Source organism: Lepisosteus oculatus, chromosome 1, assembly GCF_040954835.1.
Source record: "Lepisosteus oculatus isolate fLepOcu1 chromosome 1, fLepOcu1.hap2, whole genome shotgun sequence".
NCBI classification, from domain to species: Eukaryota; Metazoa; Chordata; class Actinopteri; order Semionotiformes; family Lepisosteidae; genus Lepisosteus; species Lepisosteus oculatus.
Window position 1 is genome coordinate 21474837 of NC_090696.1, and position 13223 is coordinate 21488059.

General features: G+C 50.3%; 1 protein-coding gene across 2 annotated transcripts in view; it reads right to left on the reverse strand.

Annotated features, from left to right (window-relative positions):
- Nucleotides 1-12235, reverse strand: part of arhgef25a (Rho guanine nucleotide exchange factor (GEF) 25a) — a 74788-nt gene extending 62553 nt beyond the window's left edge. Inside the window, exons 1-2 of one of the 2 annotated variants that reach the window (XM_069187407.1) lie at nt 11931-12231; nt 8808-8952 (exon numbers count right to left, since the gene is read on the reverse strand). In XM_069187407.1, the coding sequence (XP_069043508.1) occupies nt 8808-8952; nt 11931-12026 (241 nt within the window). In that variant the 5' untranslated portion in view covers nt 12027-12231. Of the gene's footprint in view, nt 1-8807; nt 8953-11930 lie in introns of both variants that reach the window. The other variant, XM_069187404.1, reaches the window with a different exon arrangement.
- Nucleotides 12236-13223: the final 988 nt, after the last annotated feature.

Sequence of the window (13223 nt, forward strand, 5' to 3'; positions counted from 1 at the left end):
CACACACACACACACACACACACACCCGGGACAGAGGGGTCCCAGCTCTGACACACACACACACACACACACACACACACACACACACCTGGGACAGAGGGATCCCAGCTCTGACACACACACACACACCCGGGACAGAGGGATTCCAGCTCTGACACACACACACACACCCGGGACAGAGGGATCCCAGCTGCGACACACACACACACACACACACACACACACACACACACACACACCCGGGACAGAGGGATCCCAGCTCTGACACACACACACACACCCGGGACAGAGGGATCCCAGCTCTGACACACACACACACACACAGCCGGGACAGAGGGATCCCAGCTCTGACACACACACACACACACACACACACACACGACCGGGACAGAGGGATCCCAGCTCTGACACACACACACACACCCGGCACAGAGAGGTCCCAGCTCTGACACGGTCCCAGTCCAGTTTCCCCCAGTGCCTGGGTCAGCTGTTGTTACTCGTCATTGTAAACTGCTGTGCCATTCTGTAAAGTGCTCTGTGGCAAACTGGTGTGAAGGGCATTATAGCACATCAAATCCAAGTCACTGAGTGATTGATGGATTGATCGATTGGTTGTGCTCCACAGGGGCACCACGAGCACCGAGCCACCGACTCGTGCTGCAGGAGAGAGACGAACCTCACCCCCCCTACCACCATCGCCCCCGCCCAGCAGCAGCCCTGAACTGGATCCAAGTCATGTCATTAAGATGAGCTTTAAGTTTTTTAACTTTTAAGATTTATTTTTTGCTCCAGGCCAGAGCTGAATGCCAATTAAGGCAAACTTGTATTAGGGAAGCGAGGAAGAACCTGGCAAAGTGCCTGCAGCACGCTCCAGCCCTGCTCCGTCTGCGCCACGCTGGGATCACCAGCCTTCCCTGCAGCGTGTGAGAGATCAACAGCACAGGGCGCTGGAGCATCGGCCTGGGAGCCAGCAGGGGCTCGCACTGCCCCCTACCTGTGAAGGAGCGTACTGCTCCATCTCCACCACACTGTGATCAGCCTTACTGCAGCATTTGAGATCAAGAGCACAGGGCGCTAGAGCAACACACAGAGAGCCTGCAGGGCCTCACACTGCCCCCTGCCTGAAAAACAAAGTACTGCTCCATCTGCACCATGCTGTGATCAGTAGCCCTGCCTGCAGGGTGTGAGAGATCAAGAGCACAGGGCGCTGGAGCAACAGGGAGAGAGTCTGCAGGGGCTCACACTGCCCCCTACCTGAGAGAGTACTGCTCCATCTCCTACTAGTACTGCACAGAATTACTGAACAGAACGATCTCCAGTGGAACCAGTGGACCTGTCCAGTTCAGTCCCCACACACCACCACCCTCCTCACACCCCCAGCTGAAGGCCGTCCTGCTGCAGGAATGGGATGGGACTGGGCTGCCGAAACCTCCAGAAAAATTCCCTGAGGAATCTATCAGGCCACAGCCTGTCCCAGCTGCTCACAGCGGCCCTGTGATTCAGAAGAGGGATGGGGTTTCTAACATTTTGTCCAGTGAGTGTAAAAGCCTAATGCTGGGGCCAGCAAGTGTACGACAGGAATCGACAAGGTACCCCACCCGGACTGGGTCAGTGTGGCCCAGCCCGCTTAGATCTGTTTAAAAAATCTGGAGAACGATCGTGCAGAAGACTATAGATTACAGGCACAGAGGTATGATGGGAACACCAGACAACTGGGCAGGGAGGGGGCCATGCCAGTGGGAATTCCAAGAAGAGGGTGGCCAGATGCTCGCTGGCCCTTTAAGGCGGGAAGGCTGGCACTGCACCGGTGCCACGGGGGACCGCGCTCCAGGATGGCTGGAATGGAGTTTTCCGAGGTTGGGCTCTCGGACGGCAGCTCCTTTTAAGGCCAGAGCTGGCCAGGACCGGGGAGCTCTGGGGAGCTGCAGCTGTGCAGGTTTTACAAAGGGAATGTTTTTAAAAAGAGGAAAAATGCCACCATCCCCGTGATGACGTCTTCCTGGCCAAAAACAAAGCGATCTTAGTTCCCCGTCTTCAGTTCCATGATAATTGCTGATTACATTTAATTTCACCGTTACCGCATTGTACGAGGCCACATTCCAAGATTAGGAGCCACAGTCCCAGTACAGTAGAACAGTCCCGTTACAATAGGGGCTACAGTCCCAGTGCAGTAGAACAGTCCTGTTACAATAGGGGCTACAGTCCCAGTACAGTAGAACAGTCCCGTTACAATAGGAGCCACAGTCCCAGTGCAGTAGAACAGTCCCGTTACAATAGGGGCTACAGTCCCAGTGCAGTAGAACAGTCCCGTTACAATAGGGGCTACAGTCCCAGTGCAGTAGAACAGTCCCGTTACAATAGGGGCTACAGTCCCAGTACAGTAGAACAGTCCTGTTACAATAGGAGCTACAGTCCCAGTGCAGTAGAACAGTCCTGTTACAATAGGGGCTACAGTCCCAGTGCAGTAGAACAGTCCCGTTACAATAGGGGCTACAGTCCCAGTGCAGTAGAACAGTCCCGTTACAATAGGGGCTACAGTCCCAGTACAGTAGAACAGTCCTGTTACAATAGGAGCTACAGTCCCATTACAGTAGAACAGTCCCATTACAATAGGGGCTACAGTCCCAGTGCAGTAGAACAGTCCAGTTACAATAGGAGCTACAGTCCCAGTGCAGTAGAACAGTCCCGTTACAATAGGGGCTACAGTCCCAGTGCAGTAGAACAGTCCCGTTACAATAGGGGCTACAGTCCCAGTGCAGGAGAACAGTCCTGTTACAATAGGGGCTACAGTCCCAGTGCAGTAGAACAGTCCAGTTACAATAGGGGCTACAGTCCCAGTACAGTAGAACAGTCCTGTTACAATAGGGGCTACAGTCCCAGTGCAGTAGAACAGTCCAGTTACAATAGGGGCTACAGTCCCAGTGCAGTAGAACAGTCCTGTTACAATAGGGGCTACAGTCCCAGTGCAGTAGAACAGTCCTGTTACAATAGGGGCTACAGTCCCAGTGCAGTAGAACAGTCCAGTTACAATAGGAGCTACAGTCCCAGTGCAGTAGAACAGTCCAGTTACAATAGGAGCTACAGTCCCAGTGCAGTAGAACAGTCCAGTTACAATAGGAGCTACAGTCCCAGTGCAGTAGAACAGTCCAGTTACAATAGGGGCTACAGTCCCATTACAGTAGAACAGTCCCATTACAATAGGAGCTACAGTCCCAGTGCAGTAGAACAGTCCAGTTACAATAGGAGCTACAGTCCCAGTGCAGTAGAACAGTCCAGTTACAATAGGAGCTACAGTCCCAGTACAGTAGAACAGTCCAGTTACAATAGGAGCTACAGTCCCAGAACTCAGATTCTTCCTTCTTCAAAGCCCCAGATCAGTGGCGCTGTGGATCAGACAGGACTCGTCCCCTCTCGTTAGTGCAATCCAGCCCTCATTACCAGTTCTGCTGAAGAGCAGCTCAACGACCCCCCAAGCCTCTTCAGGACAGAGGAGGGCAGGAGGGCACTCTAGCTGAGTGCAGGCAGACGAGAGCCCACAATTAGCCCTGGAGAGGGGCTGGTTCAGGCACAACGCTCAATGATGAGCTTGTTAGCCCTGACTGAGAGGCCAGCTCTGCGGCGAGGCTGAAGAGGTTCGAGTGTTTGTTGATGGAGGTGCGTAGGAGAGGTGAGATCATGTATTTCCTGGCTGGTGGGGGCCCTCCCAGCTGCAGCTGCACGTCGAGCGATGGGCGAACCCCCGCTAGGGGTCAGGGGTCACGCTTAGAATCAGGGTTGACGATAGGGTTTAGGGCTACAAGTAGAGGTGAGGACACAGGGTCTGGAGCTTTGAAACTCACATATTGGGCTAACGTTTGGGTCAGAAGTATGTATGGGACTAGGGTCAAGGGTTAGGACTGAGAAAGAGAGTCAGACTGGCCCTGTTTACATGGATCCTCATTCCTGGGGTGAATTTCACCCCTGGCTTGGCTCTGCTGTTCATAGAGGGCAGTCCTCTTTCCAGAAGGGCAATCATGAGCAACCCCTCACTCCCAGCTGCTACATTTTTGTTACTGGAGTTCATATATTTTCCAATTTTAAGTCTCTCTCTCCAGGAACCTTTTTCGTTTCTAGCTCGGATCTTGTTCAGAGATCTGGCGAAACAGCACCGTGGCCTGGTCAACCACTGGCCAGAGGTTCAGCCCAGTCGCTCTGCAGCCTGTCCAGAGGAACCCTGGAATTTGAGCCGGTCATTCACTAGGAGGATGACCAGAGCTGGAAGAGGCATCATTTGCAAACATGTGGTTTAGTCTGTATTGCTCTTCGTGAAACAGAGGCAGCCTTGTTTCTGATTAAAGGTCAGCCTGTCAGCAGCTTTCATTTTGCCCTGGTCTCTGGAAATCCTTTTGGTTAAGACACACTACTAAAGGACTTTTACTGCAACTGCTATTACTACTACTTTGGATACTGCAGCTACTACTGCAATAACTTCTATTACAATTAAGAAAGATTCTTCATAATGGTATTGGATAGTAGTGCCCCGTACTGTTCAAGCAGTAACGTTTTCACTTTCAAAGTTGCTTATGCCAGCACTGAACTTATTATTTTTTCCCCAGATTGGGCCAATTGCAGTAGCATACAATGTAAAAAGCCATATAAACCCAGCTGTGCTCCATCAGATAAGTCACTGTATCAGATGGGAAAACATGGCAAGGCAGATTATGCCTTGCAAATTCACCAAGCTGAACTGTAAACATGAGCTTTGATAGCCCAGCGTTCGGGGCCTGGACTGTGCAGTTCTTCCTGTCGGAGTGCAGTCTTATACCACGAGCATGCTGCAGTCACCCATAGCTGTGGTGTGGGCCTGGAATCACTGTGTTAGTGCAGACAAAGGGAAAGAACAAAGGAGAGAGAATGAGAGAGTATGGAAAAGCTGAGCCTGTACTGTTTCAGGGGCTATGATCACAATCTCACCATAGAATCTGGACACAGACAGACCTGGCTACCCAGAGAGGACAGGCTCAGTGACCACAGCCTGGACATAGAAACTGGACACAGACAGACCTGGCTGCCCAGAGAGGACAGGCTGTGCTCCCACTGCCAGCAGGGAGAAAGAGACAAAGAAGCACTTTCTGCTGCAGTGAGAAATAATCTGGAATTAGAGAAACATTCTTCCCTAAAATAAATCTAATCCCAGAATTCCCACTCCTGCCCCAGTAGGCTTGGAAACATCTTAGTTTGGCAGACAATTCAATAGACTGGCAGGACAATACAAGATCTCCTGTCACAGCCTGAAGAACAGAGTGTGAGCCCCTCTCTCAGTCTTTTTGTTGTAAGACCTTTGCTGTTTTTATTTTGCTTTGAATTGTAAATATGATAGGGAAGGAGAGAGAGAGAGAGAAAATATGAAAAAAGGCAGTAGATTTTCCTTGCAGTCTGTGTGATCGGCCCCTATCCCACTCCTCTCCCGCCTCGAGCTGAGCTGTTGCACACACCAGGAAGCCGTGCTGGAGCAGTGGGCCTTGACACAGAGGGGCAGGCTCCCCTTGCCTCAGATACACTCTGCACGGGACAGCAGGCTGAACCCAGTCCTGAGCAATGAAAATATAACACTCTTTGGGGAAACAACTTTTACCAAATGCCTCCGTGAGATCCTACCAAGAGTCCCATTTGGGGAGATAAGATAGTAGCTGGCCAGGTAATTCCATTGGAGCTATCCTGGATTCTGAGCACACAAGGGAATACCTCATTTACAACCTGGAGAGCTATTTATAGAGCAAAGGACCAACTGCTGTGCCCCCCAGCTAGGAAATGAACCTGCAACCTCCCCGTGGTAAGCCCAGAGCCCTAAGTATTACTCCTTCCTGTAGACATATTAATGGGAAAAGGTAGAGAGCCTTAGTTAGGAAAAGTAGGATCGAGCACAGATGGGCTCGAGCAGATTGTCCCAGTTTGCTACAGGACATGTGCACACCTTGTGGAACAGGGGACTGGGCTACAGGCTCTGGCCCCAGCCCACAGGCTGACAGGCTGACTTGTAGTCAGCAGGGTTACAATTGTGTTCTTTCTGTTTCTAAGAACACTCAGTTTCGCCTCCCCCACTAAATCTTTAGCCAGGTGACATTTTGACCCATTGCATGAAAAAAGAAAAAAAAAAGAGGTCAGGAAACCACAAGCCAAGGTCCTGAAAGGCTTTTGGAAAGCTCAGAGAGAGGCAGCAGTCAGTGACCAGACAGAACAAGGACTCACTGTCTCACTGCAAACAGAACAATTTCTAAAGCAAAGCATTATAAACTCACCATCGGGTCCTGCCATCCACTTGCAAGCAACGTAGAACAATTAAGAGTTTAATCCAAGTGGATCACCATACGATTTCTCTCTTCTCCAGCACAGCTTGGGAATGTGGACAAGACTATACTGTACTTTCAGGGATCATCTCCAGAGTTTGTAACACAGGAACAAGCACCTTAAGAAATATTTTAGACTTAGTAACACTTTTTATAGCTTTATAGAAACACAGGGGTCCTGTCTTCTATAAACAGACATGGAGACTAAGGCACAAAGCACCTTCAAATGGAACAAGTGTCCTAGTTAACAGACCCTGCCCAGGACTCAAACTTCCCTCTCTAAACAGGACAGCTCACCCATGAATGGGAACTGGTTTCCCTATTCAACGTCTTTGTGGATTCAGCAATATAGGAATCCAGGATTTCCAGAAACAAATTAAACTGCAAAGCCCTTTAGGAGAAGAGAGAAGAGCAGCTCTCCTGCAGTGCTTCGATTGCCCGGCCTGTACTTGGTGTCCAGTCTGCTTGCCGAAAGCAAAAATCCAGCGTCCAGTCTTTCTCGGAAGCCAACGACATTTCAGGAAATGCCAAGTTGGCACTCTGGTACTGCAAGGTTGTTGGAGGAGTCTGGGCCAGCATAGCCATGTTACACTGTGTTTATACACGAGTCTCCTAGACCACCTGTCCTATTGCAGTCTCAAGCACAGTTGTGGATGGATTGCGGGTGGGGGAATGGGGTACCAACATCCCCAATCACCCCCTGGTCCAGCAGACCAGCTCTGTTCCCCAGCAGAGCACTTCATCCTCGTCGGGCCTGGGCCTACTTCTCCAGCCTCCCGAGATCACAGAATCCCTCAGGCCAAAAACTCTCTCAATCAATCAATCAATCAATCAATCAATCAATCAATCAATCAATCAATCCTTCCTTCCTTCCTTCCTTCCTTCCTTAAGCACCCCCCACACACACACTCAAATATTATGTTTATACCAAGTAGTTTTATAAGCCTTTTAATTAGCCCAGAGATGTGGCTAGCTCCACACACAGCCTGCCCCAACAGCTCCTTTTCCTCATGTGGAATCCCACTCTCTCTGAGTGCTAAGGACACATTCAGACCAGCTGTGCCTCATTCTGCAGCTTTCCTCGGTTAACATGCAGCCATCTTGGCTCAGGACCACACCCTTAAGCCTGTGGTTTGAGCCAAGATGGTGGCTTTTTCACAGCGCCACCTTTCACTGGAATTTTAAAAATAAACTCCTTTCTGTCTCAAATGGATTTTTAATTATACTCCACTTTCAATTATCAAAACTACCATTGAGCTGACAGACTGAAGGAACTGATCCTTTTTAGTGTTGAACAGAGAAAAGGATAAGGGGACTGAGCCCAGTATTCAAAATCCTCAAAGACACTAACGAAATCAACCCTGTTTTCTGAATCAGCAGTGAAAGACGTAACACAGGAGACAAGTGGAAACTACAGAGAAGTGCATTTCAAGCCAAAAACAGCACAGCTCTCTTTACACAAAGGGCAGTGGAAGAGTGGAACAAGCTACCCAGCCATAGTGTTAAAGCCGATACCCTAGTTTCTTTCAAGAAATGGCTGGGCGAGGTCCTGGGATCTGCTAACTATAATATGGGCCAGACTGGCCGAACGACTTCTCTGGGACAGACAGGCAGATTGAGAAAGATCTGTCATTGCACCTCTGCACATGTGGGCTTATTCCACGTCTCTGACCCGGTCGAGGGCGCGCTGCAGTCTCCAGTAACCCTGCCACATGTTGCACAGCCCCTCTCTCAGCCAACACAAGCCCTTTGTTCTTTTTCAGCCTGTGGAAATGCGTGCAAGGCTTCTCCCCGCTAGCACACAGCCCGCTTTTGTCAAGTACCCCCCCAGATCCACTCGGCAGAGTCCAGCTCCACATCTGGTAGCGGTTTTCAGCAACCACTTGCTGCGTTCTCTCAAGTCATTAGCCTATCCCCTGGGCCAATTAAGCCTTATCTTTAATACGAATTTCACTGGGCGTGGCTCAGTAATGGTGCATTTACCCTGCACTGACTTGCTAAGTGTCTTTGCAATGAACTCTATAGCTGCCTTCCAGTATTTCCACATCCTTGTTGTTCTTGGTGAGCTGGTCCCCACATATGGAAACCCAAACACGCGCTTGTGTGCAGAGCAAAGCAGGTGTCTTCTTCAGGACAGGATCTGAGGACACACTCTCTGACTCTCTCCTCCTGCTGTCGTTTCTAGGTTTTTATACAAGAGGGCACAAGGCACACCCATCAAGGCATTCACTGATCAGATGTTGCAGGTTCGATTCTGGGTGATGTCATCAGCCATCTGTGACCGGGACTGCCCCAAGGGTTCCTGGGATAGGGGGACATCACTGGGGGCTTCTCGACAGTGTCTAACCAGACACCTCAGGCTCAAATAACTGCCGATCCCCCATCAATCCCTAAAACGTACAGTGAGTGACAGTTCCAGATTTTGGAGAAAAAGAGCAGAAGTTCTCTCCTGATCCAGCAATGGGAACCAAATCTTCCTACCTTGACCTGTCAGCTCCCCTCTCCCCAGGCCGTCACCCCGTGCTGTCTCTTCCTGGGGGTCTGGGGGCTCAGCGCCCCCGTCCGCACGCTCTGACCTCTGGGTCGTCTCACACAGCAGCGGCTCCTCTTCAGAGGCATCAGGGGCCTGAAAACAAGGGCCTGAAATCAGAGGGCTTTTCTGAGGGCTAAGGTGTGAGACGTGTGAGTCCTGCAGTGTGAGACATGTGAGTCCTGCGGAGTGAGACGTGTGAGTCCTAAGGTGTGAGACGTGTGAGTCCTGCAGTGTGAGACATGTGACTCCTGCGGAGTGAGACGTGTGAGTCCTGCGGTGTGAGACGTGTGAGTCCTATGGAGTGAGACGTGTGAGTCCTGTAGTGTGAGACATGTGAGTCCTATGGAGTGAGACATGTGAGTCCTGTGGTGTGCTACCCCTGTGATGTGAGATATGTGAGCCCTGTATAGTGAAATGTGTGGTCACTGTGGAGTGAGACGTGTGATAACTGGTGTGAGCTGGAGTGAGCTGAGCTGATCATGTGTCTCTTGACACTCCGTCTCCTCACCTCCTCATTAAAGATAAGGCCCAGCAGCCTGCTCCCCCAGCACTGAGAGTAAAGGACATTCCAATGTTCAAAGTCTTCACAAACACTACAGCAGAAACCCTCAGAAAAACATCAATTTAATTGAGTTTGGTCCTGACATAAATATTTGGAGAATCTCAGCTGTGGTCAGCTCACCCGGGAAGATCTGCAAATGAGTATCTGAAATGGATTTAGAGCCTGTACTGTTATTGTTATTAAATTCTAGGGTGTCAGGGCTGCTCCAGCAGAGAGGGAGAGAGTGTGTGTGAGTGTGTGACTTGTATGCCTCTGTGGATTTCAGGGGTGCCACGAGTGCTGTATGTGTGTGTGTATCTGTGTATCGCTTTATCTGTGCGTTGTGTGTATCTCTGCGTCAGTATGTGTTTGCAAGAGATTTTATGTGTGCATCTGTGTGTGTGAGTATGTGATTTTGTGTCTTTGTACTTCTGTGTCTATAAGTGTAAGTGTATCTCTTTGTCTGCCTGTGTGTTTGTATCCACGAGTGTCAGTGTGTGTTATTGTGTGTCTCAGTGTGAAAGAGAGCAGGTGCATCTGTGTGTAAGGATGTCAGTGTATTTGTGTGCCTCTGTGACTAAGTACGTCAATGATCTGTGTCTCCAGTAGTGTGAGATGGCAAAACACTGCAATCACACACTTAAAAAGTACAACATTAACAGGCAACTCACAAAATTCGAGGACTCAGTAAACTAGAACTGTTTCTGGGAAAAGTGGAAAACTTTAAATCAAAACCAGAAGAACTGGCCAACCAAAATGGAATTGTCTGCAAAAATGTTTACTAAGAGATTACAAATGTAACACAATAGTTTTGAAAAATTCGTAGCTCTGTATCTGGCTATTAAAGACAACCAAAACCCTTGGACTCCCCGATCACAGAGTAGGAGCTAATGGACAAACTCCAGGCCCTCAGACCACGCAAGGGCTGTGGCCAAGGAGTCAACATCGAGATGCCGAGACTGAGATGCAGAAAGCCCTGCTCACACTCCAACCTCTTACGGGTGTTTCTCTGAGGTCTAGAACCAAGGACTGATCACCGCAATCTAGAAAAGTGGAGACAAACTCAACCCTAAAACGGGCATCTATGTGAACAGTAGTAATCTGGGGAAGGTACTGTATTCTGCAGTATCATGAATGCCCGAACACTGGCCTTCCTTACCAAGCACAGTGACCTCAGTAAGAGCCTGGCCTCATACTACACAACACAGAGATCAAGTTTCTGTTCTGCATGGATGACCTGGTCCCTCTGACACCCACAGAACAGGGGCTGCAGCAGAGCCTGGCACTGCTGGAGCAGTACTGTCACACCTGGGCACTCACAGCCCATCTGGACCCAGAACAGGGGCTGCAGCAGAGCCTGGCACTGCTGGAGCAGTACTGTCACACCTGGGCACTCACAGCCCATCTGGACCCAGAACAGGGGCTACATCCGAGCCTGGCACTGCTGGAGCAGTACTGTCACACCTGGGCACTGACAGCCTATCTGGACAAGACCAGAGTCATGGTCATCCAGAAGTAAGATAGGTCTCAGATTAACTGGTATCACTTCACATGGGACAACAACCCAACCAGCTGCGCATATCTTGACTCATATCTGGTTCATCTGGGAGTTCTGAGCTGGCAGTGAAGGCACTGAAAGTGCACATGGTTTTCTACAGCATATGAAGAAGGCTCCACAATATTAACCCCCTTTAAAAATCCGGCTACAAATATTTGAAAGTGAAATCCAACTCATTGCCCTGTATGGCAGTGAAGTGTGGGGTCCCCTCACAGACCAGGATTAAACTAAACAGGACAAAAACCTCAAGAAACTCCCCACACAGAGTTCTGTAGAAACATCCTCCATCTGCAGAGAAAAACACCTAACAATATGCACGGGGACCATGGTGCCCAACAGGAGAGTGATAGCTGACTGGATGAGAGGCATGTCTCTCAGTGATGTCACAGGAAGTCAGCAGATGACCAGGATATCACTGTGTGCCTGGGAAAGCAGAGTGAGCACTGGCCAATTCATTGCAAACCTGTGCTCTGCCACATCTCTGTCGTTCTGAGGAATCTCAGTCATAGCTAACTATTAAGATCTATCTGTGTGTGTTATGATTACAAAGCTTAGGTGCTGGGCGATTTGAAGTAGAGATTTTGCTTTGAATTAAGATGGATCAAAAGATGACAGCCCCTCTGGTGCCTAATTATCTGATGAAAATGCCAACACCTGTTTGAATAGAAATATGTGGCGGAAGAGAAGTGCTTAAAGTAGCAATCCTCATCCTAAAGTGTCAGTCTGATCAGCCACTTAGTTAGTTAATTTAATCCACATCAATTAAGCAATTTACAAGCCCTTTGTGCCAAGGTGTTTCAGTGGCATCGATCTGGAGTCTTCCCACTGTGAGCAGCCACCTGACCTTTTGAATTCCTCTCGCTATTGCAAGACTATAAACCTGTGCTCCCGACTAGGCAAGGAGAGAAATGCTTCCCCAAGCTTGTGAGCCATGCAGGACCCATCCCCCGCCACCCTCCCCCCCCCACTCACCCACTGCTGGCTGGGCAGCGCCAGGGATGAAAGGATGTCACCCATGGCACCCAGAATATAGTCCGTCCGTCCTTGGTTCTTGGGCAGAGCCTTCATCCCCGATCCCGAGATCTGACTCTTCTCCCGTGCCGAAAGAAATCTCCTCTCGATCTCCGCCGCCCAGCGAGCGCCCTGCCAGGGAGAGAGAGCTCACAGCAGGGTAAGATCCCCGGCGAACGTTAGCTCCTGGTCAGGGTCTCTCCTGGGGTTTTCTTCTCCGGGTGAGTGTGAGCCGTCTGCACGCAGAAAAAGCCCAAGTGTTTGTTTGTGTTTCGGGAGAGCTCCTGCTTTGTTAAAGTTCCCAGCCCACCCTCCGGGAAACTCCACTCTGCCTGGGCCATTGGCTGCCGAAAACATGCCCACCCCACCTCCCTCCTCCGTCCCCCCTACTCCCCTCTCCCTGTCTTATCTCTCGCTCCTTATCCGCACACCCCCTCTCCCTCCGCCCAGGCTCTCTGATGTCCACATGTTTCTCGTAAGGAAGACAGCGCTCTCTGACGGGCCAGACGAGCAGAGCAGCAAGGCTCACTCTCTTTCTCTTTCTCCCTTTGCCTCTCACTGCAAAACCCAGCTTGCACCCGGGGCTGGGAATGAGTCCCATGGCATAGCAGGCTTGATCGATTCCACGTCTTGCCAGCTCCTGCCCAGTAAAACCCAAAGGCCAGCCAGATGTGCTCAGTGCTTGCTTAAGTCCCACATCTGTCTTGGCACAGTGACGCCACATCAGCCCCCACACTGCAGTCCTCTGGTGTGGGCTTATGTACAAGAGGCACCGTAGGACCTCAGCAAAACCCGAGACGGCTCACGGGGCTGTGCAGTGGGAGTCCTACCTGCTCTCTCCGGGTTTTCTGAGGATAGAGGGTGGGCAGTTGAAGGCAAGGAACTGGATCCCCTCTGTGCCGGAGAAAGGAACTGCTTCTCAGATCGGATCTGGAACAGCTCTAAATTTAGCACCACACCCCTGTTTCATGGCTAAACTGAGCGTTAGCCCTGCCTCTCAGCCACAGACAGCTCTCTGTGTTCAGCAGGCAAGCCAAGACTGCAGGTCCACCTTCTCTGTGTGTGTTTGTTCTTGGGTTGTGGCCCAAGCAGGACTTGGGTTCTCTGTGTGTTCCTGAGATTGAGCTCCTGCAAGTGTGTTTTCTGACAGATACAAATGTGATCTGTAAATATAATACAGTGAATGACACAGTACTGTACTCCTTACAGCTCTGACGCCCTGCAGGATACAGTCTGGAGTCGAAACATTCTGAG